Source organism: Solea senegalensis, linkage group LG15, assembly GCF_019176455.1.
Source record: "Solea senegalensis isolate Sse05_10M linkage group LG15, IFAPA_SoseM_1, whole genome shotgun sequence".
In the NCBI taxonomy this organism is placed as follows: Eukaryota; Metazoa; Chordata; class Actinopteri; order Pleuronectiformes; family Soleidae; genus Solea; species Solea senegalensis.
Window position 1 is genome coordinate 13,432,793 of NC_058035.1, and position 27,511 is coordinate 13,460,303.

Sequence of the window (27,511 nt, forward strand, 5' to 3'; positions counted from 1 at the left end):
TAAACTGGGTCAGAAACAACAAACACTCGGGCTATAAATTGATTTCCTTCATCGCTCACTGTGTGTGTTCCCTTCTCTCCGGCTTAAGGAGAAAATCCAAAACTTTCCTTGAAATACATTTTTTTGTGCACAGAGAAGGATCCACATGGGAGGACTGTAGTCCCTGTGGAGGATTTTTGGAGCAGCCCTGGATGAATCTAGTAACTTGATAAAAAAAAAAAAAAAACTGGACAAATCACACTATGTTTGCAAAATAGGGAGGAAAAAAAAGTATTCTAGAGCAAGTAAGTCAACAAAGCAACTTTCATTACTATCTCTGGTGAGTGTTACATTTCAAAACCATCTAGGTCAGACTATGTGCGTTCAACATCAACCGACCCATAAAACAACTGCAGGTTGTAGGTGGCATCGCTGTCTCGTAACACGTTCCGATGGCAATGGCACCTCCCACTTTTAGAATGTACCATTCCCTCCTGCACCCCTCACTGTGAAGCTTTATTTGTGACACAGGTTTACTTTCCTTTGCTTTTTATAAGGGTCATCAGCTGCCTAAAGGTTAAGTTTTTCACTTCTGCAGTTTAACAAGAATTTAGACAAGAATTGTTCTGTCTTTCATAATTAAAACTACAAAAACTTAGAGAGTTTTCCTTGAGCAAATACTTCCACCAACAAAACCCAGATCATTATCCTTATTGTTCTTTTTAGATATAAGCACTCCACTTCTAGAATGTGGAAATAAATCCCCTATACTTGATTAATTATATCTGCTTTATAAGATAATCATTTCTTTCTTGGCTCAAACCCTTCATACCCTTCTCATCAAGTCTGAAGATAATAATCTCTATAGTCTAATCTACACCCACTGCAAATCCTTGACATGTAAATGAGCCTTAGAATTACAAGTGTTATAATCTTACAATGGTCTAATCTGAGCACATGTGGTTTATCCAGACAAAGACCATTACAACTTTGGGATAAAGGAGGCTGACTAACATCAAGTTTCCTATGTGTTCCCACAGAGATGGACCTGTCCATTTCACTGAACCTGACTTATAAATATCTGCGACAACACAGTTTAGCATCTTTGTCTCTAATTGGCGTTTGGAACAGAGTATGCAGACGTTCAGAGAAAGAGTGAGAGAAGAGCAGCACAGCACAGCACTCGCAAAAACAAGAACACAGAAAGCTTTTGCTGCCATATAGTCCTGTGGGGAATTATATTATAAAAAATACACAAGCCTGCTACTGTACACTCATTAAACTACCCTTAGTTTATACTAGTTGAGTGGGTTTGCCATCAGGCAAAAAATACCCTTTAGATTCAACTTACATCATTCACAACTTGAAGAGGGAGTGAGCCCAGTACACGGCTCTTTGTATGGAATCATCAACTCAGTCTTTACATAATCGATCTATCATGGAACGCATGAATATTCTGGCAGCGTTTGCTTAGAGAAGACAGACACGTGCACTATCACTCTACCAATTACAGACGAGTAAAGTGCTTTGTGTAATATGCCGTGAATGCCGTGCCAGGTCCCCAATTACATTTAGAAATGTGTCCCACTTGGAGATGAGCATTGAATAATGAAAGCAGCCTCCATTCACCCACATATTAGACTCAAGGGAAGAGTAAGGTCATTTCAAACTGCAGTAATTATCAAATGTGTGCTTCATGGGCTCCGACTCAAAATGAATATCCCTAAAATATCTCTTGTGTAAATAGTTTCTTAAGTTAATAGCTGTTGGTTTCTGGAAGACTTGTTCCAAACTTTAATGAAAGTAATACTTTTTTTTTTCTTCTTTTCACTTCGGTGCCAAATGCAGAAAATGAAGTGCATGCAATAGCAGGGACATAATATCTACAAAGAGCACATCTATTTTAAGGCTTCAGCAGTTCTTCAGAGTGTACATGCACTTACAGTACATATAAAGAGTGTTTGGAGGGTAAATGCACAAAATAAGCAGACGGACAAAGCGTATGACGGACACAGGCAGAGCAGACTACACTGAGAGTGTAAAAACATGGGATAGTCACCAGAGATTTACTAAAAAAACATGTTCAATTTCCTGTAGGATCTCAAGCTCTCTAAAGACGTTTCGGACCTCATCTCTCTCTATGCACTGCTGTTTGTTCATGTACTTCATGGCGTACATCTTCTCCGTGTCCCTCTTCTGCACGATGCACACCTGCAACACAGAGAGGAGGAAAAAAGAGGCACATTTAAGCAAATGCGTATTAGATAAGCAGCACATACACACAGTAACACCGTTTGCTACCAAATGCGCACATAACCTACTGTATGTGTAAGTGAAGTGGTGGGTGACGAGCTAATGCACCAAAGCCAATTTTCAGCCCTACACAGGCACACACTGTTATGTTTTCAAAATAGCTCTTTCGGCTGTTGATTAACGTGATCAGTGGGATAGAAAGCCTATGACCGAGCATGGAACGCTGACACACCAGGCAGCTCTAATGAACTTTATTTGCACACACTGAAGTCCAGTATGTGGAAAAAAAAAAACAAATGAACTCATTACTTATTCAGCACAAGTTTTGCGGTTTTGTCAGGAAGTAGCAGCAAAAAAAATTTCAGAGGCAGAATAATGGGGCGCCAGAGAGGTTAGAGTCATTAGAGGAACATTACTGTTCAACCACAGACAGCTCATAGATCTGCTCTGAACATGATCATCAGATTTGTAAAAGTTGTTATTGTTGTTGTTGTTGCAGTTGACATCTGAGCTACTATATTACAGCCTTAATTCGTCTGTTCCTTACGTTTCTTTTCATGCCTTAAAATTACCTCTACTCATTCAGTTTTATTACAAACACTTGGATATACCAAGGCATGCAGTTAAAGCAACCTCGATTTCCTTACGTGGAGAAAGAGAAATCTGTTTGTCTTTGAGTGCACAATCCCTGTGGTAGAACTGCAGCAGGAAACATTGCTACACATCCATGTAATGCACTTAAAAAAGGGGGTCAAGACGGAATGTGATTAGCGACCACCTGCATGTAAGTGCAGCCTCCGATTCCCCTCCTTAACTTGATTTCCCCCGCTAACCTGGCGTCTCGTGTGCGCGCAAATGTAGTGAATGTGACGCGCTCGCAGAAAATAATTCACACCATCATCCGGCATTTAAGCTGCTATTTTGACCCTTAAATGTGTCCCGCAGTGCCGCGAGTGTGGGGCACATTTCCTTTACAGACAGAAAACCTGAGCTGGATTGAGTCATCATTGAGGCACAGGTCTCCTCAGAACGGCCTGCTGCAGACAGATGGTTGTTTTATACAGCACTCCGGCCGTGATGTACTGCATCAGATGCAGATCTGAGCTGGAAATGTTCCCATTTGTTCAGTCTTTGAGTCTAAAATGCATATGTAGTGATTATGGGAATACCATTTTAAAAATGACTTTAATGGAGATTCAGCTATAGTGGATTTTTCCAGGTTTCAGGACAACATCTGTCTCATGAAATGAGAAAATCTACAGTTAGTACATCTATCAGTTTTTGAATGTGTTATGCTTTGTGTATTCTGTATTCTTATTAAACCACCCCAAATGATTGTGTTTTCGTAACCTGGCTAATTGGAATTCTAGTTTTGTTCGGTTTGGCTGGAGATGGAGTCAGATTTCAAGTCTGAATTATTTTTCAAGTCCACCCCTGTGTTTGTGGCATTCTCCTCCTGCACAGAGCTCACAGATGAGTGCCGGGTCTGTCTTGGCTGTCTCTCCAGTTTCCTCCATCTGGATCGCTTCAGATTTCCCTTACTTATTTCATTTTCATCATCGCAATGAAAATACATCAAGCTCCTCCTCCTACTTCAATTGTCAGATTAAACAGACTGTCCAAAGCCTTTTTCATACTAATATTATCTATATGTATCTATAATATTACAGATATATGATACAGATACTTTTCTTTTTACCAAGGTGAACCTGCTAAAAAGCTCAGCGATAATGTTACAGACCCTATTTGGTATCTTTTACTCTGATACATCTTTCAAACTCAACCTAGTGAATGATTTGAAGATGCTGATAAAATGAAGTAAGATTAAATAAAAATAGTGAGCATTGTTAAAATACGATGTATAAACTAAGGTTTGCTAAAAACATTCACGGCTGGAAGATGGATGCATCTTGTGTGGAAATGATACAGGAATTTCCATTGCTACCAAAAATGAAGCAGACAAAGAAGAAGTCTTATTCCACTATTGACAATTGGAGCCAAAGCCCGTGTGAATTGCAGAGTAATTTGATCTGAGAAAACCTATTTAAAACTGGGGATTAAATGGTGAGAATGGAGTATATTCAGCATTTGAACTGAAGTAATCAGCATCATATCAGCAGAAAATGCTCCTTTTTGCCAGTTCAAATCTAAAAATCAACCCACTGGACTTCAAGTCACCCCGCAGTCCAATTTCTCTTCTTCCGCTCTTATGAGAAAAAAACTCCAAGCCTACGAGCAAGTTTTTTTTTTCTCCGTCTTCATCAGTGAGTTCAACAAAGACCCAGTTTTGCTCTGCTCTCAGCCAGATCAATCTGTGCCATTCTACACTGTGATATAAGGGTAGACCACATAAACTCACTTACACCCAGCAAACAACATTTCACAAACCACAGGGTCTTTCTTGTTTAAAACAAATCACCAGCTTCTGGTGGAAGGCAACCTTAACCCATTTATGTATAAGCAATTGTCCATGTCAGCGTCTTATGAGAACAAGAACATTTTTAGAGGCACTGCGGCTTTTTCAGGAGCTCAGGCACAGGTCGTTAGGCTCCTGGGCTTTTGTAAAAATCAAGGCAGCTGATGGCCGATATGTGGGGGAAATGATTCGGGCCAATATGTTCGCAAACAGTTTTCTTTTTTGGCTCAAATACAACAATTTAATAACACATGATTCACAGAGTTGTCTCTGCACATATGCACATAAGCAGTTTATCCTAGATAAAAATGTTATTAGATTATTGCATAAATGAAAAGTGTAGCAAGTCTTGCTACCACCATGAGTCCTCCACACATGGTGACTAAAAAGTCAAACCCTATATACTGTATATTGTATGCTTCAATATGCACAGACTGTAGAAATCGGTAAAATAACTTTAGCTGAGTCTTGTTTGGGCATTTCTTCTTTTGGGGAGAACAATATTTGTTACACAGTTGGAGGATTATGTGTTTGAAATGACTCGGCACACGTGCTGTTCATCGTTCATAAATGGTCTAAAACGACTATATCAGACTAATATCGGCAGACTCTCGAGCTCAGATACGCCGCAATCTCTTCTTCCTGTGTGCAGCAGTCAGTCCCCTCTCACCGAGCTGCTGCGTATTAACGGGAGAGAGAGCCTGATTACTAAGTGGCACCAGCTGTGTCCATTAGCTCACCTGTGACTGCTTTCATGAGCCATCGTCACACCTGCTCGCTCTGACTGCCAACCACGCCCACCTCCACAACCAGGCAATCACAAAACAAACTTGTTAAATTAACTTTTGGGAGAGACAAATGAAAGTGTTAGTGCACTTTGCGGCATTTATCAAGTTTCCGTGAACAAATGAGTGAAGGCCAGTGATTAAAAAATGGCAAAAAAAACCTGTCCATGAGACTTCTAGTTTCATACTCATGGCACATGAGTAAGGAAATCAGATTCCAATTTGGACAACTGGAAATAACAGGGTTTACTAATAATCCACACTGTGGACAAATGTTTAATAAAAAGCCTAAAATCCTCTTTTAAATACGGTTAATAATGTTAAACATGTATGACCTCTGCAACACTGACTCCTTCCCACATTTCCAGTTAAATTTTATTGTCTTTAATTATTCTATTTTATTCTATTTTTATGTTTACACTGTATGTAAAGTGGCCTTGAGTGTCAAGAAAGGCACCAACAAATAAATTCTATTCTATCTATCATCATTATTATATGCATAATGCACATTCCTAGTAGCAGTATTCTTAAGGCATCGCCCATAAATGTCCTTCTCATCCTGTGAATTTTTCATGTAGATCCATTCAAACGCAGGAATGTGCACTGTGAGGTAGTTCTAGCGTTTCAATCTCCTGCCTCTTTGCCCTTTCCTTTGGTTGCTGTACCTCCGCGATCAAAAAGAATATAATTATTCCGACTCCAGAGTGTGTTAATGCCACAAAAGGAGCTGTTGTGACAAAGCCTGCCAAGATCTAATTCAACAAGTCATTCTCTTTACTGTCAGCATTAATAGCTTAAGGAAGCTAAGTTGAAAACCCTTTCTTTGTTGTTCTCTGTGAATGAACATTAAGTTCTCAGTCTTTGTGTGGGTGTTTTATTCAGTGGTCATGACTGACAGTGACAACAAATTACAAGAAACTAAAATCTAAGTATTAGTCTTATAAAGGGTGCTTGTTTCATTGTTTTTTCTTTACTTAATTTTTCTAGTGTTGCTAAGATTATAAATAACTGACTTGATTACGACACCTTGGTGGTCACCAAATATTTGCTTGATACAAAATGTTGTATATAGGAATGCACAAATCTGATACTGACATCAGATTAAGGCACACAACTCTGATGTGTTTTATTTAATCCCAAGGTTTATTGTAATTCTTGTCAATCTAGTGGTGAAAGATTATTACGGAGCCCCAGACATAACATGGAGGGAACAAAACTCTAATTTGTGACCATAAGGTACTGTAGGTATAATATGCCCACGAAATACTAAATAATAATCATTCCTATGAATTACCTTGAGTGCTGCTGATTAAGCAAAAAAAGGCATTAGAGGGCTAAAGATGCAAGATGGACAGAGATTATTGTGTGATTGAGTTTTATTTTAGGTTGGGAATGAGTTATACAGAGATAATCTCATAAGCCCGGCACTGCAAGGAATCATTATTACAGAAGTTAAGTAAAGTTAGAAAGACATTCACAGACTTCCGCTTCAATGCTTTCGCTACTTCTGTGATCAATAACATTTAAACCAAACATTGCTGAAACACATGCAAGACATATTTTGATGTAGACAACAATGTACAACCTCATGTTCATCAAAAAGAGCTGTAGAAACTACATTGATCTTTACATGCAGTCGTCAGAGAGACAGGAGCACAGGGACCGTGTATAATCATGTAGAGTACCACTGTTACATTTACAGAGCGGAAGACGGCTATTTTTTGATGAAAATTAGGTTGTAGCTGCGTCGCTATGATTCAAACAATGTCTCGCATGTGTTTCAACAATGTTTCGTTTAAATTATAATTGATCGCCGAAGTTTGAATCTGTGAATATCTTTCTAACTTTACTTCATTGTCACAGTTTCCCCATTTTTTTGCTTACCCTTTTCTCCAAGTTGTTGCTGGGAACCCACAGTTATACCAGTATTAGTGGTATGTGCTTATTTTGTGGTGAAGAATAAGTCATTTGATTGCACAAATTCATATTTTGTGGCCACAAAGTTTCTTCCCGAATGTCATGTCTGGGGCTCCGTAGACTATTGATTATTTTATCTGCAGTTATTTTTGTTTGTTTGACAGCTTTCTTATGCTACAGTCGTGCACTTTTTCAGGTCTTTCCAACAAAATATATACATTTGACATGTTTTTAACAAGCTTGTGAAACTCAGCCCAGACAGCCAATCAATAGGCAGTCTTTACCACTTAAAATACCGATATATCCGAGTGGCGGATACCCAAAGCACAGCTATAAGAACCAGAATCAGGTCTTGGTATCATTCCAGTACCTCTAAAGACAGCTGCCAGCGGCAGAGAGAAAGTGATAAGGCTGGAGTCCTTACAGCCAGCCAGACAGCAGGGGAAGTTTTATAACTAAAATATCACACTAGTTTCCCATGCTCAGGCCTTGATTTTATATTTTGCTAATCCTATTTTCTATTATTACAAATCAATCACACTATACACAGATATTTATAGAACGCTTCTATTGCGGCGACTAATGATTGTAACAGCTGTGTGGAAGAGTTTCTCAACCAACAAAGACAATTCACTGTCAGTCGTCTCCTACAGGGACTGTCTTATCTGGAATCCTCAGGGAGCGGTCAGTGAAGTGAAACGATGCCTTTAACTAATGATTTATTCATATATTCATAGAGAATATTAGCAATTCAATGCATTTGACTAGTTTTGTATTTGAAAAAAAAAAGAAAAAGGCAACAGTTTTGAGGTAAGATGTAAGAGGCGGAATGATTTTTACAGACTATTTGCATATGAATTGAAACATTTTCACCAAGATTGAGATGGAAGGTTCCTTCCATCTTTGTGACATGTCTGTTTAAGACTGGGGGAGCAGCCAGTGATGCTCAGTCTGCGGTAATGGACAATGAAGTGTCCCTAATTAATTCTGTAACATTATCTCCAAAACGCTAATGGTCACCAAGAGCCATCCTATTACTATCACACTGCTGGTGAGGTTTCCATTTTTGAATTCCAATTTGGTAGCAGCGATTTCAAAATGCCTTTGAATATTTGCCAGATATAAAGGTCATTTTGTTTTCGAACTAGCAGGGTGGACGCGAGGGTAGAGTCCATGGATGCTGCCAAATTTCTCCACTGACTGGCTGCTGATGCATCTGAGGAGAGAGCCGGCTAATAAACTGGGCACATTCACCCCAACGTGTTTTGGACTTCACATTAAAAGCAGCAATAAACCAACAAAAGGAAGTCAAGGTGCTGGTCAATGGACAAATTAAAGCCCCTTAATATCTTGGCTAAGGCTGTCAATATCTAACCAATTTGGATATTTGTTTGACATTGGGGGACGTTCAACCTCTAACTTTAAAAACACACTGAAGTTCAAGTCAAGAAGAGACAGCCTCGAGGCACACAAGACTGTTTGAAGTAATTAAAATGTGGGCACAAACAAACAAACTAATCTATCCTCCTGACAATCACAAAACCAAAGCATCTGAAAAGCGATGTGTGGAAGAATTTCTGATTCCACACCATAGACGGCAAACTGAAGAACAAATCTGCAGACTCAAATGTTAGCTTAAGACGTACTTTTGATGATCCCCCATAAGGGAAATTATAATTCAAACAGCAGCACAGTGTGTAGCAATAAAACAACAGATGAATAAGAATAGAAAGACTACTCTTAGTTTTAACTGCCACAGCTCCATATTCAACCTCCCCAGGACATCTTAGCACAGAAAGAATGGAGCTGCCATAGCGACCACAACAATGAAACACTGCGATTGTTATGAGTCAGAAGCAACTGTCACAATCACCTGTGACCTATCCTTGTATTCGGACCAGTTTTGTGCTGTTAAGCCACTTTAACTCATTCTGTCCAACCAGTGCAGTTTGCTGTTGAGATGTACTATTACTACTACGTATTTAAAGTTGGTAATAATAATAATAATAATAATAATAATAGCATGTAATAAGAGGTTTCATGTCATAGTCTGGTGCCATAAATAAACTCTATTTATGGCACCAGATGTCCGCACACTATGTTATTTATTGTGTCGGTGTGGACTTTTATAACCATCGCTTGCTGGGCTCACTTTTTGTTTAATTGTTTAATAGAACTATCTGAATTCCGATGGGTTTCTGTGTGAGACGAGAGACTCTGAATGTGCACCAGCGTTCTGACCAGCTGTATTTACACACAGCTAACTAAACTCACTATTACGCTCCAGATGACGACAAATTCAGCACCACTCATGCAACATAGAACATGAAAATGGGCCACTCATATAGGATCTGTCCAGGATTGATGCTTGGCATCAGAACCTACATCTCCACACACACAGCGGACAGGACGATGACAGCGCTGGCCTGAGGTAAAGACGGTGTCACAGTGCCGGCTGTAATCTGTGACCACCAGCTGCACACAGCACCTGCTCTCCTCCAGCAGAACGCTTTTCAGAGGTGGCCACGCACTCGCACACAGAGAAAACGTTATGCACGACCTGCACTGATTTCTCTGTGGACATTGTTGGAAATGCCAAGTCATTTGATGTGCAGGTATTCAAAGGCAAGGATGATGACAGCACCTCTCTGTCTCATCCTAATCAGGCGCCCACAGCAAAACACTCCTGCGAATCCCACCAGCACCAATGCTCACTTTTAATAGGTCTGAGCTCTGAAGTGTGAAACAAACTTATTTTGTTGTTGTTGTTGTTTTTTTTGCTGCTGTTTTGTTTTTGTTTTTTTGTTTTTTTTCCCAGCGCAATAATTATTTAATCAGAGCCAAGAAAGAAGAATGGCACTGATAATGAGGAGCTCAGCATGTTTTTCCTGAAGTTAATCACCATAGGGTCAGCCGAGGCTGCCTGGCAGGCAGAGACAGGTTCCTGCAACTGAACAACACATCAAAACATAGCCTCCATGCTAAATAAAGCCGCCACAGTTATTCACCCAAATGTTCTAAAAACTTTTGATGGTCCCTAATGAGGCAATATGATCGGCAATTACAGAATAACAGTGCAAGGTCCTCCATAGCCTGTGATGGGAGCAGCTACTTGTAAACTCTAATTTAGAAGCAGCGATAATCCATTAAATAAGCAACAGTAATTCATTAATAATTCAATATTTCATATTCAGCAGACCAGCAGAGATTGCACAGGAAATCATAAATTGCATACCGCTATAGTGAAAGGGTAAATATGATGCTATTGTGGATACTGATGCAAAAACACATTGCACACAGTGTTAAAACATAGTGTACTATGTTGCTGCAATGAATCTTATCAATTAGACACTTTATTGTTATAATATACAGAATAACATCTCACACGGCAGCAGATTTCTTTTTTCTTTCTAAATATGCCGGGACAAATTCCACTGAGGCTCAACATGACCCATCTGTTAGTGCGACCCATCTATTGCAGATGATGAGACTAATTAGATATTCCAGTGAGATGACCGGTCCAGCTCCAACTTCAGCTTTCTTACAAGGTTGCTGATGACAGGATGATACTAATTTGAGTGGCCACTGGATAATTATTCCATTGAGCATTGGAACAAAAAGAAAAAGTACCAGCCTGCCGAAAGAATACCAATTGTTAGGTCTAACAGGTCATTTATTTGAGTAGTTTAATCAAACTCAAGAGGTGCTTTCCTCCATCCGTGCAATTAAAACATTATCTGGTTTAGAGGCAACAATTCTCCTAATACGTATATGTTCTGTGGTTCAACTGAGTTCAACATGAACAGCTTTAATTAACCAAGGGACACATAACAATTGCAGTGGCAGAGTTTAGAGGTGTGGAAAGTACTGGAGCAGAGGAAAAAAACAACTTGGAAGTTCATTACTGTCCTTTAATAAAGTATTTCTTATATGACGGAGGGAATATTAAAACTCCTCTACGACCACTTCAGTCTCACTCATGGCTTTTATGACACATATATGACTGTATAGACTCAAGAGATTTATGTCACAGGTAAACAGTTAACCTAAGGTCAGACTGCAGTGTCTTGATGAAGGATGCTGATATGACACAGAACAGCAACAGAAGCTGAAGTAATGCAGAAGTTGTAAAGTTGTGCAGCACCCTCGGGGGCTCACGGTGATTTCTAGAGGCATTGCAAGAAGATTTATGGTAGAGAGCGAAGAGGGCAAGTTATTATATGAGATTGATATTGTTTGTTCTTTTTGTTGCCTGGTCATTCAGGCCTCATTAAACATTTGTCACAATTAGTCATTATTTTCTTTATACCACATTTTAATTTCTAAAATAATAGGAACTGTCAGCTGAGATTGGCACAGCTCCCCCCACGCAACCCTAATTTGGAGGATAAAGCGGTAGAAGATGGATGGATGGATGGAAGAAACATGGTAACTAATACTAACAACCTGAAAGGGCCTTTCGACCCCTAGCAGACTGAATGAGTTGATTCCCCACTCGTGTTTGTACACTGAGACAAGGACTGTAGTTCAATTGAACGGCATAGTTTAGCCCCAACCATAGCTCAACTTGACTGTGCAGGAAAATGTACTGAATTATTTTTAAAACCTAAAGGTTGACACAAGGACTTGTGACACGTGTTTACCACTTGGCCACCTTCATGAAGTATCGGGTAGTATTTATATAATATTACATGTTTTCAGAGGGGGTGACCTGTACTCATTCCCTCTGTCCTTGTGTACTAGGCCTTTCAGGCAGCAGATTTGCAGCAAATAAATTCACTTTTTGCTGCTCTACATCTTTCACATTTAAGAAAAAAATAGTGATCCAGGTCTGCAGCCCAGATTTTCTGCCTTAGTCTCAAGCTCTTCTCTGTCTATCCAGACCTCCTTCTGGTTAATCTCAGTGTTTATCGCTTCTTGAACACATGCACTTATTAAATGAATATTAGCGGAACATATCACTTATGCACAAAAAAAAGCTCTTTCATGTCGTGCTTCAAAGCGACGCGTCACTGTTTAATCCTAAGGATAGCGGCACGTTGTTTACCTTCACAATCTGCCCTCCTCTTCCTCCACATCTCCTCCACTGCTCTGCTATAGTTAGCAGTCCCATCAATTGTTGTCAGAAAGTCTAAAGCTCCTGGGACAATGAGGATTGCAGAGAAGAGTTAGATAGAGTTAGAGAAGAGAGTAAATTTAGTGGACTCAGTGGGGAAGCAGCGGATTCTCTTTTTTTCTAGGTCAGGTAAGTGCCAAGTTGGGCAGAAGCGTCTGGCTGAGAAACTTGAAACATGAATAGATAGAAGACCACTGCCTGAATGGAGAAAGAAAAGAAAGGGTTTTTCCTATTCCTCTTAAAGTCGGTGAATATATACTGTGACCACTGCAGACGTCCACTCTTAATAGGCTACCTTAATAGGTAAAAACAAATGTCCGTCACATTTAAATCATTATCAAATGAGTCCAGATGATGCTGATTACATTTATGAGCTCAGCTCAACTTAACTCTCAACTGCACACAGGAAATGACTTGCTTTATGTCAAAACACACAAAGACAACAGCAACATCGTCCTAGTAAAGTGAGATGGCCTCAAACAGGTTGGGGTATGACTGAAAACACTAAACAAACTAATTTAACTTCTCGGAAAATCTGGTTGTTCAGCAGATAGTTGGGATGAACTCTTCTTGTCACCGCTTGCCCCTGTGTGGCCACTGTATACACACAGCGCTCCCTCAGTCAAGTCTGATTGTATTGCTTGAAAGAGCCCGCTTTCAGATGAAGGGCGCAGCACACACATCATCAAATCACAAAAATCTCCAAAAGTTAAGCACTTAAGCATCAAGCACTAATCATCAGCAGTGATTGAAAAGTGCTGTTTAAGTGCAGGATAACCTGAAATCATGCAAACACACACACACACACACACACACACACACACACACACACACACACACACTCACATAATGCTGCATTTGAGTGAGAGTGTTTTGAGGGGGGCAAGCAAGGCAAACACTTTCACACACTTTCAGGGTCTGATGAACATGTCATCTAGGGAGAAGTAGGAATAATTTGCTCTTTCATTTGGCTCATTCCACTGAATGTCTTCTGCTCCATGGCGGCTGCTGTCAGCCTGCAGAAAATGTAAGTGTTTACTGAGTTCTGCCATCCATTTACACAGCTCCAGGATACACCATTAGGCCAGGCATGACCATTAATAAGCACAAGCATGGATCAGCCTGGCAGAACAGGGAAGAAAGGGTCCTCCCTCTTCTTTGAGTTGGAGTACAAGAATGGCAGTCATCTCATATAAATACAAATGTATTTTATACCATTTACAAGATACAGTATGTTGACACGGTCAATGTTGTCACGTCACGATTTCAGGACATACACAAACACAGGCTATCCTGAGGGGTAGTATCTTAATCATCTCAAGCCACGACTCCTGACATTCAATAAAATGTGCTGGAAATATTCAGAGCAATGGTTTCCTGTTAAAACTTACGACTTACAACAAGTTTGAGTTTTCTCCCAAAAATTACACTTCAATTAAGCCGTGTTTCCATCGAGTGCAGCGTTTCAATTTCAATTTAGAATGGTACATATTTTGTGCATTTCCAATAGGAATAGTACTAAAATAGCCCTTCCTAAAATTGTCTGTTGAGTTGCGTTTGATGTCGTTTGATACGATTCTGATGTGCATCTCACTGTACCAAACCGTACCATGATGGAAACACCGCATTTGCGATATCAGTGTCTGCTCATAATGAATACAGATCAAATACAATACAATAAGAATACAGATCAGTTCTAAAGGTCTGTTTTAGTCTGACATTTGAGTACAATGACTGCAACTAATCAAAACTGTGACTGAGTTGAACTGATGAAACACTGAATTTAACTTTGGTTTGGACTTGTTATGTATCACAGTCACTTTGAGCCTCCAGTGTATTGGACTGGTACAACTGTTGCTTATAATCCATTATTAACTTTCAGCTTTAATTACTGAAGAAAACCTATGACATTTCCTCTGAGATGAAGAGAGCAAAGCAGACTTCTAAATACAACACTAAATACCTTCAACAAAACAGACATGATTTGACTGATGTACAACTCTGAACATATTCTGGACAAATACAACAAATGACAGTTAATTGCTCTCAAAGCACTTGCGTATAAACAAGCTCGCCTTGAGTGTGTGTCATGTTTCCAATTTACACAGACTTTGAAGCTAGTCATGTATGAAGGAGTGAAATATGAGCATAATGAGGATTATATGCATCAGGGAATGTAAAAGAGACTAAACAAAAGGTGCCCCAAGGCTTATCTCAAGTATAATCTCTTTCACTTTGCAGAAGGTGCACATTTTTTTTAAATTGGAACATCTCATCCATATTCATCAGCATGATGGAATTTAGAAAGCTGTCATCAGGTATCTTGTTCTGTATCATTATAATGGTTTGATACCTCCTGGTGTCAAGACCTAATAGAAACTGCGTAATACACTATGTCTCAAAACAGTGGGACACAAAAGAGACCAATGTCGGACCAATCACACCAGTGGCATACTGTATACACAGGGCTGAGTCCAAATATACCACCCTCTACGGTCTTTAAAAGTGCCGTACTCGTGCTTCACACTATTCATTGACACTTGCCAACAGACAGCTGCCTTGCTTCCGATTGGACAATTGATAAGCTGAGAAAGTGCAGCCATTGAAGCATAAAATATCCATTTGTGGAATTTTCAAATATCTTCAAATGATAAAAATCTCCCAAAATCTCTCATCCGTCAGGATGTCCAGCCTACGGCAGCTGTACCGACGATGAAAGGACACAGAGTTGGCAGGCTGATGGAATTCTTATCTGAACTTTAAAAAAAACCAAGTGAGAGTCATTTCATCAAAGTTCACTGGCAGATTTTAATAAAAGCCTAGAACCCTATCCTAAAAAAAAATAAATAAAAAGGCTGGATACTAAAAGTCATTGTCCTTTGAGCTGCACAGATACCAAAAATGTGGAGGTGGAACAAAACCCTCTCTTGTTTGGCTCGCAGAGACAGTGAATTTAGAGAATATTACAGTATAAGTACATGTGGATACTGCGAGGCCTGCTATTCTCTGGGGAAACATGGTTGGAATGATGATAAAAAAAGAATCATTTGACCATATTATTAGTGGAATTGCTAAAATACTCAAGACACATTCTCTAATTAATGTGTGCAGTTATGTGTTATCTGTACAAAGACAAACGTTGGCATACTTGGATGATTAAAAAAAGATGCACTGCAGTGGGTTGTGACAGCTTTCTGGCTGAGAACATTGATGCCATTGTCATTCCTGACAATGTACCTAATGTTTTTTGGTTGGCATACTAATGCCTCTTACAGTACTTTCTCTGGGATCTGAATTCACTGCCATTTTATTTGCAAAGAGATAGCTGGGTAAAATCATAAAATAAAACACATGTATGTATCTGCCTTTTTTATTTCTGTTGTGTCTGTTGCGTCCACCATAAAGAATTTAAAAAGGATAAAAGACTGAATTAGCCAATAAAAATCTTGTCACAAAAACAGCATTCAAGGCCCTGCAGCTATAGTATCCATATGGCCACTGCTTCTTTTACAGGCTATGCAGTGGGGCTTTGCACTGTGAAACCGAGGGAGGTGCAATGTAGTGGAAGAGCATACATTTTTAGGCTAATAGGTTGCTGTGGGCAATACTGCAGCTGTGCTGTGCTGCAAAGCTACACTGTGCGGAACCATCTGAGCTCTTCACACCTGCAGCTCTAAGATAAATATGAGAGGGGAGTCATTATGAACAAGGCTGTCACTCTTTAGAGGCAGGAGGAGTCTCCGTATGTTGCCTAGGAGCCATGCAAGGCTAATGGACTAAGAAAAACCCAACAGAGGCTTCATCATCCGTTGACCTTTCCACTGATGCTGACGTCTCCCCCTGGTATGAGGGTGTCACAGTCTTTCCTCTTTCCCCTCATCCCTTTGCCTCCAGTCTCAAGACTCTCTGTCTGTCCCCGTGAGAGTCTATCTCTCCATGTCCATCACACTGGGTCCTAATGAGGGTTTACTCCCACTGGAATGGCACCGGGCATGAAGATGCATAGGACACCAGCTGAGCTCCTGCACTTCCTCTGACCCTGCTGTCTGTCTCCACCTGCCTCCCTTTTTTGCTCTCCTATCTCTGGTTAGATGTTTACCTGTCCAAGACAGTTCCCTGTGCAGCCTCAGATTAGAAGATGGGGTGACAAAGGGGGTTAGATGTGTCACTCATGGGGATAAGGTCGAAGGGGAGCAATGGAGCGACAGGCCAGCAGACAATTATCCTAACTCAGGGGCTTTTCTGTATATGGCCATCCGGATGGATGGATGGCCATATACAGAAAAGCACCTTTGGAACATTCCTGCTGAATGTTCCAAAGTTTTAGCTACAGTATATCCTCCACTACTGTGAAAACACCAGCCCCCAACTTCCCTCTACACCCACACCTAGAAAGAAAAGTAGAGAGAGACTATTATAAATGCAGTATTTAATTTATAATGGTATTGCTTTGCTGACATTTTTTTTTTGCTGCCAAGTGCACAAAACACACTTGACTTAAATTGGGAGAGGATCAGACGAGGGAAAATAGGCCTGATGCATTAAAAGGAGAAAAATGAGGCAGCGAATCCTGCACTGATGAAAAGTAGGAGTGTAAACCATTGGCTACACCAACAACCTCTCCAACTAAAATGTTTAAACCACTTTGACTTAATTTGAGTGTTTTAACAATCAAGCCAGTCCCTCACACCACACTATTTTCAGTGTGATCATTTTGTTATAGGGAGGTAATAATAATTATAGGGAGGTAATATGAGGTTATTTCAAAAGCAAATTCCGGCTTGATAACCCACAACCCACAAACATTCACTTGAACTGCTCTACTTTTTTACTCTTATTTTGAAATGTACTGTTCTTTTAAGTAATTTGCTTTTATTCTGGTTTTAGAGTAATCAGATTTGTTTTTTGTCATCTGTAATTCATGAGCCAAAGACAATTTTTTATTCTAATAGCAATGGTAATTGTTGTAATGACGAGATAATACTAAAATAAGAAAATGTTAATTGCTTGTTCTTGAGAGAGACTATAGGCTACATGAGTATAATATAAAGGTGTAGTAGTACCAAGCTCATTTAAAGAAAAAGGAAAGCATCTTTATTGTCATTATACAACTGGTATTGCACAACGAAATGTCAAGGTCAGAAATAAGAAAATAGAAATAAGATGGTATTACCATAATATTGCTTCCCTATTACAAATATTACCATACCACCATATTGTTGCTGTGTTATACTATAAAGTGTTACCTGACTTCCTCCTAATGCTTAACTCTTTGAAGGCATTTCAGGCATTAGTCTACATTTGCATACATAGAAGACATTTTAGTTTGTTGTTCACCAAGGCTGTGAATTCAATTTTGGACTTACTTGGAGTAGAACAGCCTTTTTTTTTCTTTTTTTTTTAAACTGATGACTTTAAGTTTTGGCACTTGCTATTGAGATGTGAATTATTAACTGGGACGGCCAAAATTATGCAGTATAACTGGAAGCCTTGAGATTAGTCAGTGTGACAAGTTTATGAGCGATCTGGAAAGTCTCACTGCCTACACAGGGTTTAAGACCGGGGAAGATTGCAGAAAAAGTGGCTCTTCTGTTGTAAGAGTGACAGACAGAAAAGTGCTTAAGAAAAATAGCAACACTAATTCTTTATGTGTATGAAAAAGGAATATTGGTAGTGAGAGACAGGCAGATGGATGAAGAACAGAATAAGAGATGTTGCCTTTTGCAAACAGCTTTTTTTGAATAAGATTATCCTCTGCATTCTTTCTCGGCTTCAACATACCTCACGACTGCCTGCTGTGCAAGAAGGAGTCACAGAACAAAAACTCACTTTCACAAGTGCACACTAAGACAATACACACATATATGTATACAACTACACACCATGGTCCACAGTACTACCGTGTGAGATAAATACATCTCTCTCTGTGTGTCTGATTCTATTTTCTGTTCTTTTCATTTCATTTCTTACACACATACACACCCTGTCCTAATGTTGTGGTTTTATTTTATCCTGTTTAATTGTAGACTAATATTCATGATTCTATCCTATTTACATTAAAATATACTGTAGCTTTGCTTTGTTTTGTAATGGACGCCAATTAACTACCCATCACATTAAATTCCAACAACATCACTGCTCAAATACATACAAACAGGCTTCGTGTGTTATCTGCAGGAAACTAGAGACTCATGCTGTTAAGTATTCAGAAACCCACTGAGTGAGTCCACAGTGGGCAGAATAACACAGGCAATCTGACCTCCAACAAGGACACATTTCATCAGGGTGCCTCTGCAAGCACGAGTATGAACATGACTGCTTTATAGATGTTGGGTAACTGGAATCTCAACTTCAGAAAAGGACCATTTCTATTTCCCCTTGTGTCTTGAATAAAACAGGTGGCTTCTCTTGTCCAATGTGGAAGACAATGCATTGCCCTTGAAGAAATTACACCATTACCTTCAGCATAACTGTCACATGAATGTTATTTCCTCTTTTAGTCAGGACAACAGCTTATGTCAAACGCCTTATGTTTGAAACTAACACCCCAAAACACGACTGTACATTATTTTACCATTAAAAAGATGTAAGAAAACAAAATCAGGGCATATCAATATTCAAAACATCCAAGTTGTCCTGCTTCAGTCTCTGAACCCCAGCGTGCACACAGTGTATTTCCCGGGCTTACTGCAGCTTCCCTTTTGTATCATAAGGGAAGTGACAGCAGCTTGAGGGAACAAAGCAATAAGTTAAAATTAACATAAATTCACATGGTAATGTATTCAGCATTGGGCAATGACTTTCAACATAACAGAGGGACATGTTTTTGAAAAAGATTATGTTTTGAGCAGAGCAAAAAGCACAGAGAATTTGCAAAGGCGTGCACAGACACAAGTATAATGAACAAATGTTAGCCATGATACTTGGGATTCAAAATGAATATAAACTATTCCAATCTCATGAGCTCAAAATTGTGTGTCAACAGACAAAAGCGCGCGCACACACACACACACACACACACACACATACAGGCAATGAATTCATTACTGGAGTCTGACACAGCCATTTAACATGTACACAAAGGAGTTCGTCAACTGATAAATTGCCCACTAGTTAATCTAAAAAGTCTGTTTTATCAACAATGGCCACCAAGGATGATATTGGCACCTGTGACAAGGTTGAAAAGAACCACGGTAATGTGTTTTCACAATATGCAGCTCGCACACGGATATATGCCAACGTTACGTCCTCCCTCCTCTATTCACAAGGGGTCAAAACACCAAATAGGTGACTGGCACAAGATGAAAAGAAAGAAACAATTACCAGCCATATACTTATGACAGTCATTAAAATAGAAAAGTTATTTATCATGATTGCACCATAATATGATTAGGTCCCATGTGCAATCTCTCACAGCCCTGCTTTGCCTGGCCTTCGCTGCTTCTTGAGCAGAGATAATTACTGTGCTGGGTAATGGTACAGAGTGCGCACACACACACACACCAACTGCGTGGAAAATGAAGGTTACATTACCTTTCCAAAGCTCCCTTTCCCAATGGCCCGCAGTATCTGGAAGTGATCAAAGTTCACTGTGGAGAGAGAGAGACACGGAGAGAAATACCCATTAGCATGACTTGTTTTGCATCTCTGACCAAGGAACGGGTAGTGCGATAATATTAACTATGAGTCTGCTGACATCTTTGCTGTGTCTGACAATCTTTTGTATCTGCATCAGATGAACTGTGGAGATACTGCAGCGTTTACTGTATTTACAGGGTCCCTAAGGAAGTCGCACAACGAGTTAAGTAAAAGTTACCACATTTAAAGGTTAATGGGAAATCCTTAGCTTAATCAATACCTGAAGTCTACAACGTAAACGAACAGCAGACAATTCAATGCGGATGCTGTTCCAGGTCTTCGATTGCCACATCCACCGTTTGTTTAGGATGAAAACATACACAAATGCTTGCTAATTAATACTAAACACAGAGCAGCGCTGAAGCTCATATGGGAATGTCCACTTAATTTCTAGACATTAAAAAAGAACATCATCACAGATCGCAAAGGTCATGGCAGTGGTTTGGATTTGGGCTTGTTCAGACTGCAATGAAGGTTAGAGGGAAAGAAGAGCAACAATACCTTCAATATTTATACCAGCAGCCTGTGCTGTGAGGAGCACAGAGAATACCAACTGACTCATTGAATTTTTCCTTTTTGCCTTAACTGATCATACAGTAGTCAAGTCAATTTTATTTATACAGCCCAACATCACAAACACAATTTGCCTCAAGTACAAGCGTGAGCCCGGTTTCTGGATCGGATCAGATTAGACTGTATTGATTCCACTCCAGGGAAATTATTTCATCGCTCGACAGTTTTGATAATTGTCACTCAACAAAATTTAACAAGTCACACAACGTTTTCAGTTTATGCTCCCGTGGAACGTTTTAGTCGTCTCTATGGCAACCAGCCAGCTCTTCTGTCGTCCAACAAGTGATCAGTTTCGCTTGTTTATTTGTCTCCGCAGCTGTGCTGCTTAGTTTGTGTTTTGATAATAGTTGAATTGAAGTTGCTATTATAATAATTATAATAGTGGAGGAGAGCTTGGATTTGTGCTTTTCCTTCTTGTCCTTTCTCTCTCTCTTCTCTCTCTCTGTGTCCTCATGTTGCAGGGTGCAGGATCCAGATCCAGTTTTGAGGCTATTATTATTATTATCATTAGCAGTAGTAGTATTGCCACCATTATTATACTATAATTCAAATTGATATCAGTCTTATGAACAATCTATGCTACTGCATGACATTGTAGTGCTATTACCATGTCATAACTGATACAGAAATGTCCTGTCTGAACTTATACCTTGATACAATGATAATATATCTGTTCCTAATGTCTCTATTCTGTCTACCTTCTGCCTCCCTCTTTCCCTTTCTCTGCCCCCTTTCTGTCCCCCACCTCTCCTCTGTCCTCATTTTTCCTTTCACCATAACCAGTCGAGGCAGATGCTGCACATTTTTGAGTCTGGTGCTGTCAGAGATTTCTACCTGTTAAAGAGAGTTTCTCTTCTCTCTATAATATTGTAAAGGGCACTATGCAATTGAAATTGAATTGAATTGTTACCTGACAATGGGAGACTAAGAAACGTAGGTGATCAGTGTGGCACTGAACCGACAACAAGGAGAATATGTTTGTGTCAGATGGGCAGTTGAAAATTAAACGTCTAAATGAGACAGTAATGAGAATACAGTATATGACATAAGACATTTCCACAGGCACGATAGCAAAGCATAGAGCAACACGTTTGTCTGACAACTTCTGCCGCTCGAGACAGTTAAACGTTTCCTGCGATGGAGAAAATGTCATTATTTGTGATATTTGTGTTAGGAATGTTTCTCACACGAGCGCCTGAAAACTGTCAGGGTGGTGTCTAAATTTTTCAATATATGTCAGTGTTACAAAAAAAAATATCTGTAGTGCACACACTGCAATGCAAGGGTATAGTTTACCCCTGCCTCTGTTCAGTGTGCAGGAGCGTGTATGTGTGTGTAGCAGAGGCCCCAGGCAGATGTGAGCGCAGCAGGCATGGCGCTGACTCATGTGGTTCCTCCTTAAAAGTCAGTCACTTCTGAAGCTGACATCTGATCTATTCAGCCTCCCCCCCCATCCGTGTAGACGAGGACTGATCATGAGAGAAGACAGCACCTGCTGGGCTGCTTTGGGCAGACCTACTGCCAGCTGACCTGTGCAACCCAGCGCCGAACAAGGTGGTAATGCCCACAACGCTGCACCCAGACAAAAGAAACACAGTGGTTTCCAAAGGTTTGTCTGGGAAAAATACTAATCCAGTGTGGATTTTCCCTGCTGTGTCTTTTGTACACGGTTAATCCTTTCCTATGACATGACTGTAACTGCACCCTGGTGTCTGCTCACACAGAAACGGAACCTAGCTTTTCATAGTGAGCTCACAATAGTAATGGTTCTGGTTCTTCTTCTTCTTGAAACTCGTGTCTACAACTGAGGAGGACATCCGCTCACTCACAGATGTGACACACGTACATCAGCTGCGTTTTCACTGAACGTTGCTCAAATGTCTCGTGAGTCAAACCTTGTTTTGATGCCATGTTAAACAAATGCAGTAATATGAGTGCAGTTTTATTGAGGTCAGCTTGCTGAATTTTATTTTAAACCCAAAGCCTGTGGTTTCATGCCAGCATGACCTGGTGATATGTGCTGGTGGGAAGACCAGCAGTGGGTATTAACACTGCAAAGATGGGCCTAATTAAAAATAATGACCTGCGTGAGTTATGGCTTTACCGGCCCAAATCTGCCACTAATGTCACAATTTTATTCCAAGTTTAACAGAACTTAAGTGAAAAATTCACATCTACCACTGAGATCCATCAGCCTCCAGACTGAATAGTACTTTGTCATCCATCATCCTAAAAATGAGGACATTATGTACTTTGCTGTCTTACTTCAGCAAGTGTTTTATATACCTGCTCGGCCAATAAAATATCAAGCCAAAGAAAAACCTTGTTTTACAATACGCCAAGCATATCTAAGAAAGTAACAAAGGAAGCAGGACTTTCTTATATTACTCAGCATTTTTCAACAATAAAAAGTAAGGGCTTGCTTCTGTCATCATTTCAGCCACTCAGACCCAGTGAAACATCCGAAAAATCAGCTTTATAACGGGGTTAAAACGGGATACTGATACTCAAACCAGTTTACATATATGAGACATTTTTATGTTTGTTAATCATGTCCAGATGACCATGTCATAGTATTTGTATCAATAAGGAAGCTGCCAATTGAGCCAATAAAGAAAATGTGGAAGATGGTTCATATACATACAGTATGATCCCTTGGTGTTTGCCTTCTTGTTTGCAAATTGATTGAATCTCTTCTGATTGGCTGGAGGTAAAGTGCAAATCACAGTAATCTCTCTCATCGATGGACAGCGACACCTGTCCAACATGCTCAACTGGCTGTATAGCTGTTGAATGTACAGCCAGACAAGGGCTGTGGAAAATTATCTCCCCACCATAATCATCAAAAAACCCCACAAGGAAGAGAATATTTTTGTGTAATAATGGAATGTATTACTCAAGAATCAATGCCAAGGTGTACTGAAGCTGTGTGATCCACATTTATCTTGCATTTTAATTAACACTCCCAAGATGATATTTCCCACAACACACATCCACCTTCTACCACTTTATCCTCCAAATGAGGGTTGCAGAGGGTTGCTTGTGCCAATCCCAGCTGACATAGGGCGAAAGGCAGGGTACACCCTGGACAGGTCGCTAGTCCATCACAGGGCCACAGAGACAAACAACAATTCACTCTCACTCTCACACCTGCGGTCAATTTAGAGTGTCCAATTTGCCTAATCCCTAAATCCGCATGTTTTTGGACTGTGGGAGGAAACCAGAGAACCTGGAGAAAAACAAAGAAGCCGCATAAATGTCAATTAACTATGAAAGACTCAGAACACGATACTACAGCCACCTCCACTTTTATTTAAACCAAAAAAAAAAAAAATCGTTGTAGCCAGTTCAACAGCATTTCCTCGAAATATGAGTCATTCGGTAATGGGAAGCATTAAAAACACAGCTCCCACTCCTTTTAACTGTCCTGCACGGTGAAAGGAGCTGCTCTTCAGATTTAGGGCTAAAAGAGATTTGGGTCTTGTTCCAGGCTAAAGGGATAATTAGAGCAGACACCGCATTTCCTGTAGCATCACATTGGCCAACCTATGTAGCTGGCTGTCTCCCACATGCTGTGAGGAGGACTTATGTGGGAGGCTGTATACTGGTGTAACATGGCATACAAGGCTTTAGGCGGACTTAAATCACAACAAAGGCCATCACTACACTGACTCACCAGTGAAGAGTAGAAGAACTAACAGCCCAGTCAATGAGTGGGTTCACACACGGCGGCAGCACAACTGTTTACAGCTCGACGCTTGACTGTCGTTATCCGACAGCTTGCATTTTTCTCTTTAACTTCTGGCTCTGTTATCTTCTGTGACTAACAACTCATCCCTTATAATGAACGGTCTTTCAAACTCTGAGAATGGGTGTCCTTAAATGTACAGGGCCCCGCCCCCCCCCCCAAGTTCAAGCGGTTGATTTCTACAAAATTATGCTGCAGTAGATGCTGAGCCAAATGATTTGTGGGCACAGGGCATCCTTTCATGAAACTGCAGTTAACAAACCAGAATCTGTTCTTGCGATAAAGCAATGGAGCAAAGCTGACAGTATAAGTAAACGTCATGGTCAAGTGTTACTCCAGAGAAGTCAACAAGTTTGAGTGTGGCAGCTGAGAGGTGTCTGTAGTTACTATTCTGGCTCCATCCACTGCGCTCAGATTTCAGCGGATGTGGCACAAAAGTGTAAAGCCAACCCTGCAGACAACTGCAGTGTGTAGTGAAAGTGAATGTGATCAAACAAAGAGAAAGTGAGACAGTGAGGGAACAACAACATGTTCTCCTCTCTAAGGGCTGGAAGCTGCTGACACTGCAGTATGATATGATGAGTAGGCTCCACAGGGTTCCTCAGTGGGTGATTGGTTCCTGAGCCGGAGCCGATACTGGCATGAAGCCCGTGTCAAAGACCATGGAAAGTGTGAGTCTGAAAGGGTCTGAGAGAATGTGTGTGTGTGTGTCTGCCTTGATAATAGGCCCTTTAAACACACAATATGTAAATTCAGATTTTTCAGTCAAAACAAAAACCTTGTTGGGGAAGCAGTGTGGGATCATAGGAATTGTTGTCTTGTTGTCTCATTTGGTTCTTCTGTACATTTGCAGCTGACACACTGACGTCAATGACTCGTCCTGATCAATTAGTGTCAAATACACACAATAAATGAAGAAAAAAAAACAAGACAACACAATGGGTAAAGCAGATGATGTCAATAAAAGGCAACCAAAATGAATTTGTCCATTACCTTGAATAGAATTCATTTCTATGGATTTAGTGTTGGAAACATTTTGGCAAATGTAAGTTTATTACTCCACAACATATACGATAGATAATGTTTAAATGTTATACATCTTTTTGAATAATAAATTGATTTTGTTGGTTGAAATTGGGGCAATGCTTTACGAAATCGGGGAAAAAAAGGACCTGTTAGTTCTGACAGAGGACAATCTGAAGTAAAGGCTAATTCATAACACTGCAATTGATGAGATAACCTGTAGTGGCTAATAAACGAGAGAAGTGAGGAGGTTCAAAAAGCTGAAACAAGTGGAGGTTACCTTCAAGCATTCAAGACCTGACTAATTATAGTCTGAGAAATATTGATTATAGAGTATAGAGAGTGAAGCTTTCAAAGCTATTAATTAAAATTTAAGTTTAATATAGAGTAACAAAGCAAACGGCAAGGAGTAATATTTGAGCCACCGTATATTATTAGTTAGGTCGAAAAGATTGTATTGCAGACTTTCTATTCTCATATATTGGTATTAATTATGAAGACAATGTAATTTTTTGCTTCTGTCAGCCTGAGCAAAGCCTGCATTGACACTATGGAACTTCTGGTTTCAGGTTCATGCCACAAAAAGATTTTTTTTCACCCATTTTGACACCCATTAAGTTTGCCTTTGGGAGCAAGGGAACTTTGAGTGGGCTTCATTATAAACCTTGAGGGGAGCAGATTAGATATTGATGCATTCCCCAGAAAATCAAAAGACAATCCACAACCCCTTCTTCCTCAATTACGTAGCATCCATTTGCACGCCGTGCTCACTAAAGTAACTGGCGGAGAATCACCACATGATCAATAAACTGGACCCAAGATACTGTTCCACTGTCACCTCAAATGGTTGCATCAAACTGTGCTGCAAGAACGCTACCAGGGACTGTGAAGGAGGCTATGCTCTAACCTAATTGAGGGGGGGGTTCGAATGCAACCTAATATCGTTGATGTCAGCTGAGCTTGAGCACATTGATCTGTGCAATACCACTTAATACAGAGGAGCCATAGTTCACCCATGCTCATTCCATTCACATGGCAAAGTGTTGTGCTGAGAGAGCTGTTTTCAAAGGGCAGAGAATGGAGTTCTCTCACATACAGAATTCTGCAACATGCACAAATAATGAGAGAGAAAAAATGAGCTACCCAAACACAGCCTTTCCTACACTATGTGCATATTTTGAGCAATAAAGCTACTGTGCATTGTCACTTACATAAAGTGCAGTGTACACAGCTCAGGTCATGTGATCAAACTGCCATTTTAACCTTTTAGATATGGAGCTAATCTCTGCGGACATCAGGTAAGAAGTGTGAGGTACATACACTGGACAGACGGTCAGTCATGAGGCAGACATACTGAGACAAACAACCATTATGGGAAATTTAGAAATGAATTGAATCATAACTTCTATTTCTTTGCTGTTTGTTACTCTCCATAGGCATATCATATGTTATGCAAGTTCTTTTTTTATGCCACTGTCTGTTACTTATTGGCAGATCTACACATCAACACATCTTTCACAAACTAATGGCCCACTGGTTGGGCTTTCATACATACAGAAGTCCCAGTGGTTTTAATTATCCCCTCTTATAAAGGTTGCCACTAAAATGACTGTGCACCTGTCAGTTGTAAGAAGTTGCAGAGCTGAGCTCAGTATGTGGTCAAGAACCTGACTATTCACAATGTAGCAAAAGCCACATACTTTCTGAGTAGTAGTTGCTCTATTTCTACTAATCAATCAGCCTACTGAAATTTGCCATCATTTATGAAAACCAATGGTTAATTCATCAATGACAAATCTGCCATTCCACACAGATGTTGTTCCGTCGCTGTGTTCACCAGGGAAGCAGGAAAAGAATCACCGTGTTGTCTTTTAATTAAAGCCAACTTTCTTGGACCGTTTCAGTGTTTCCATAAAGGTACTTTTTGAACAACGCGTGGCGTCGAACAGATGGACACACAGTTTGCACAAAGCCCAGCATAACTGGCATCAAATGAGTCATTATTTCGCCGGTGAAATGACTACCTGCATGTGAGTGTAATAATTAATAAATATCCAAGTGAG

The 27,511-nt window shown here is 40.0% G+C and overlaps 1 protein-coding gene across 3 annotated transcripts in view; it reads right to left on the bottom strand.

Annotated features, from left to right (window-relative positions):
- The window catches only part of LOC122781611 (serine/threonine-protein kinase 32C-like), a 62,429-nt gene that overhangs the window by 20,612 nt on the left and 14,306 nt on the right, over positions 1-27,511 (bottom strand). For 2 of the 3 annotated variants that reach the window (XM_044045402.1, XM_044045403.1), the window contains exons 2-3: positions 20,000-20,055; positions 2,039-2,190 (exon numbers count right to left, since the gene is read on the bottom strand). In XM_044045402.1, coding sequence (XP_043901337.1) covers positions 2,039-2,190; positions 20,000-20,055 — 208 coding nt within the window. Of the gene's footprint in view, positions 1-2,038; positions 2,191-19,999; positions 20,056-20,162; positions 20,212-27,511 lie in introns of those variants that run through there. The other variant, XM_044045404.1, reaches the window with a different exon arrangement.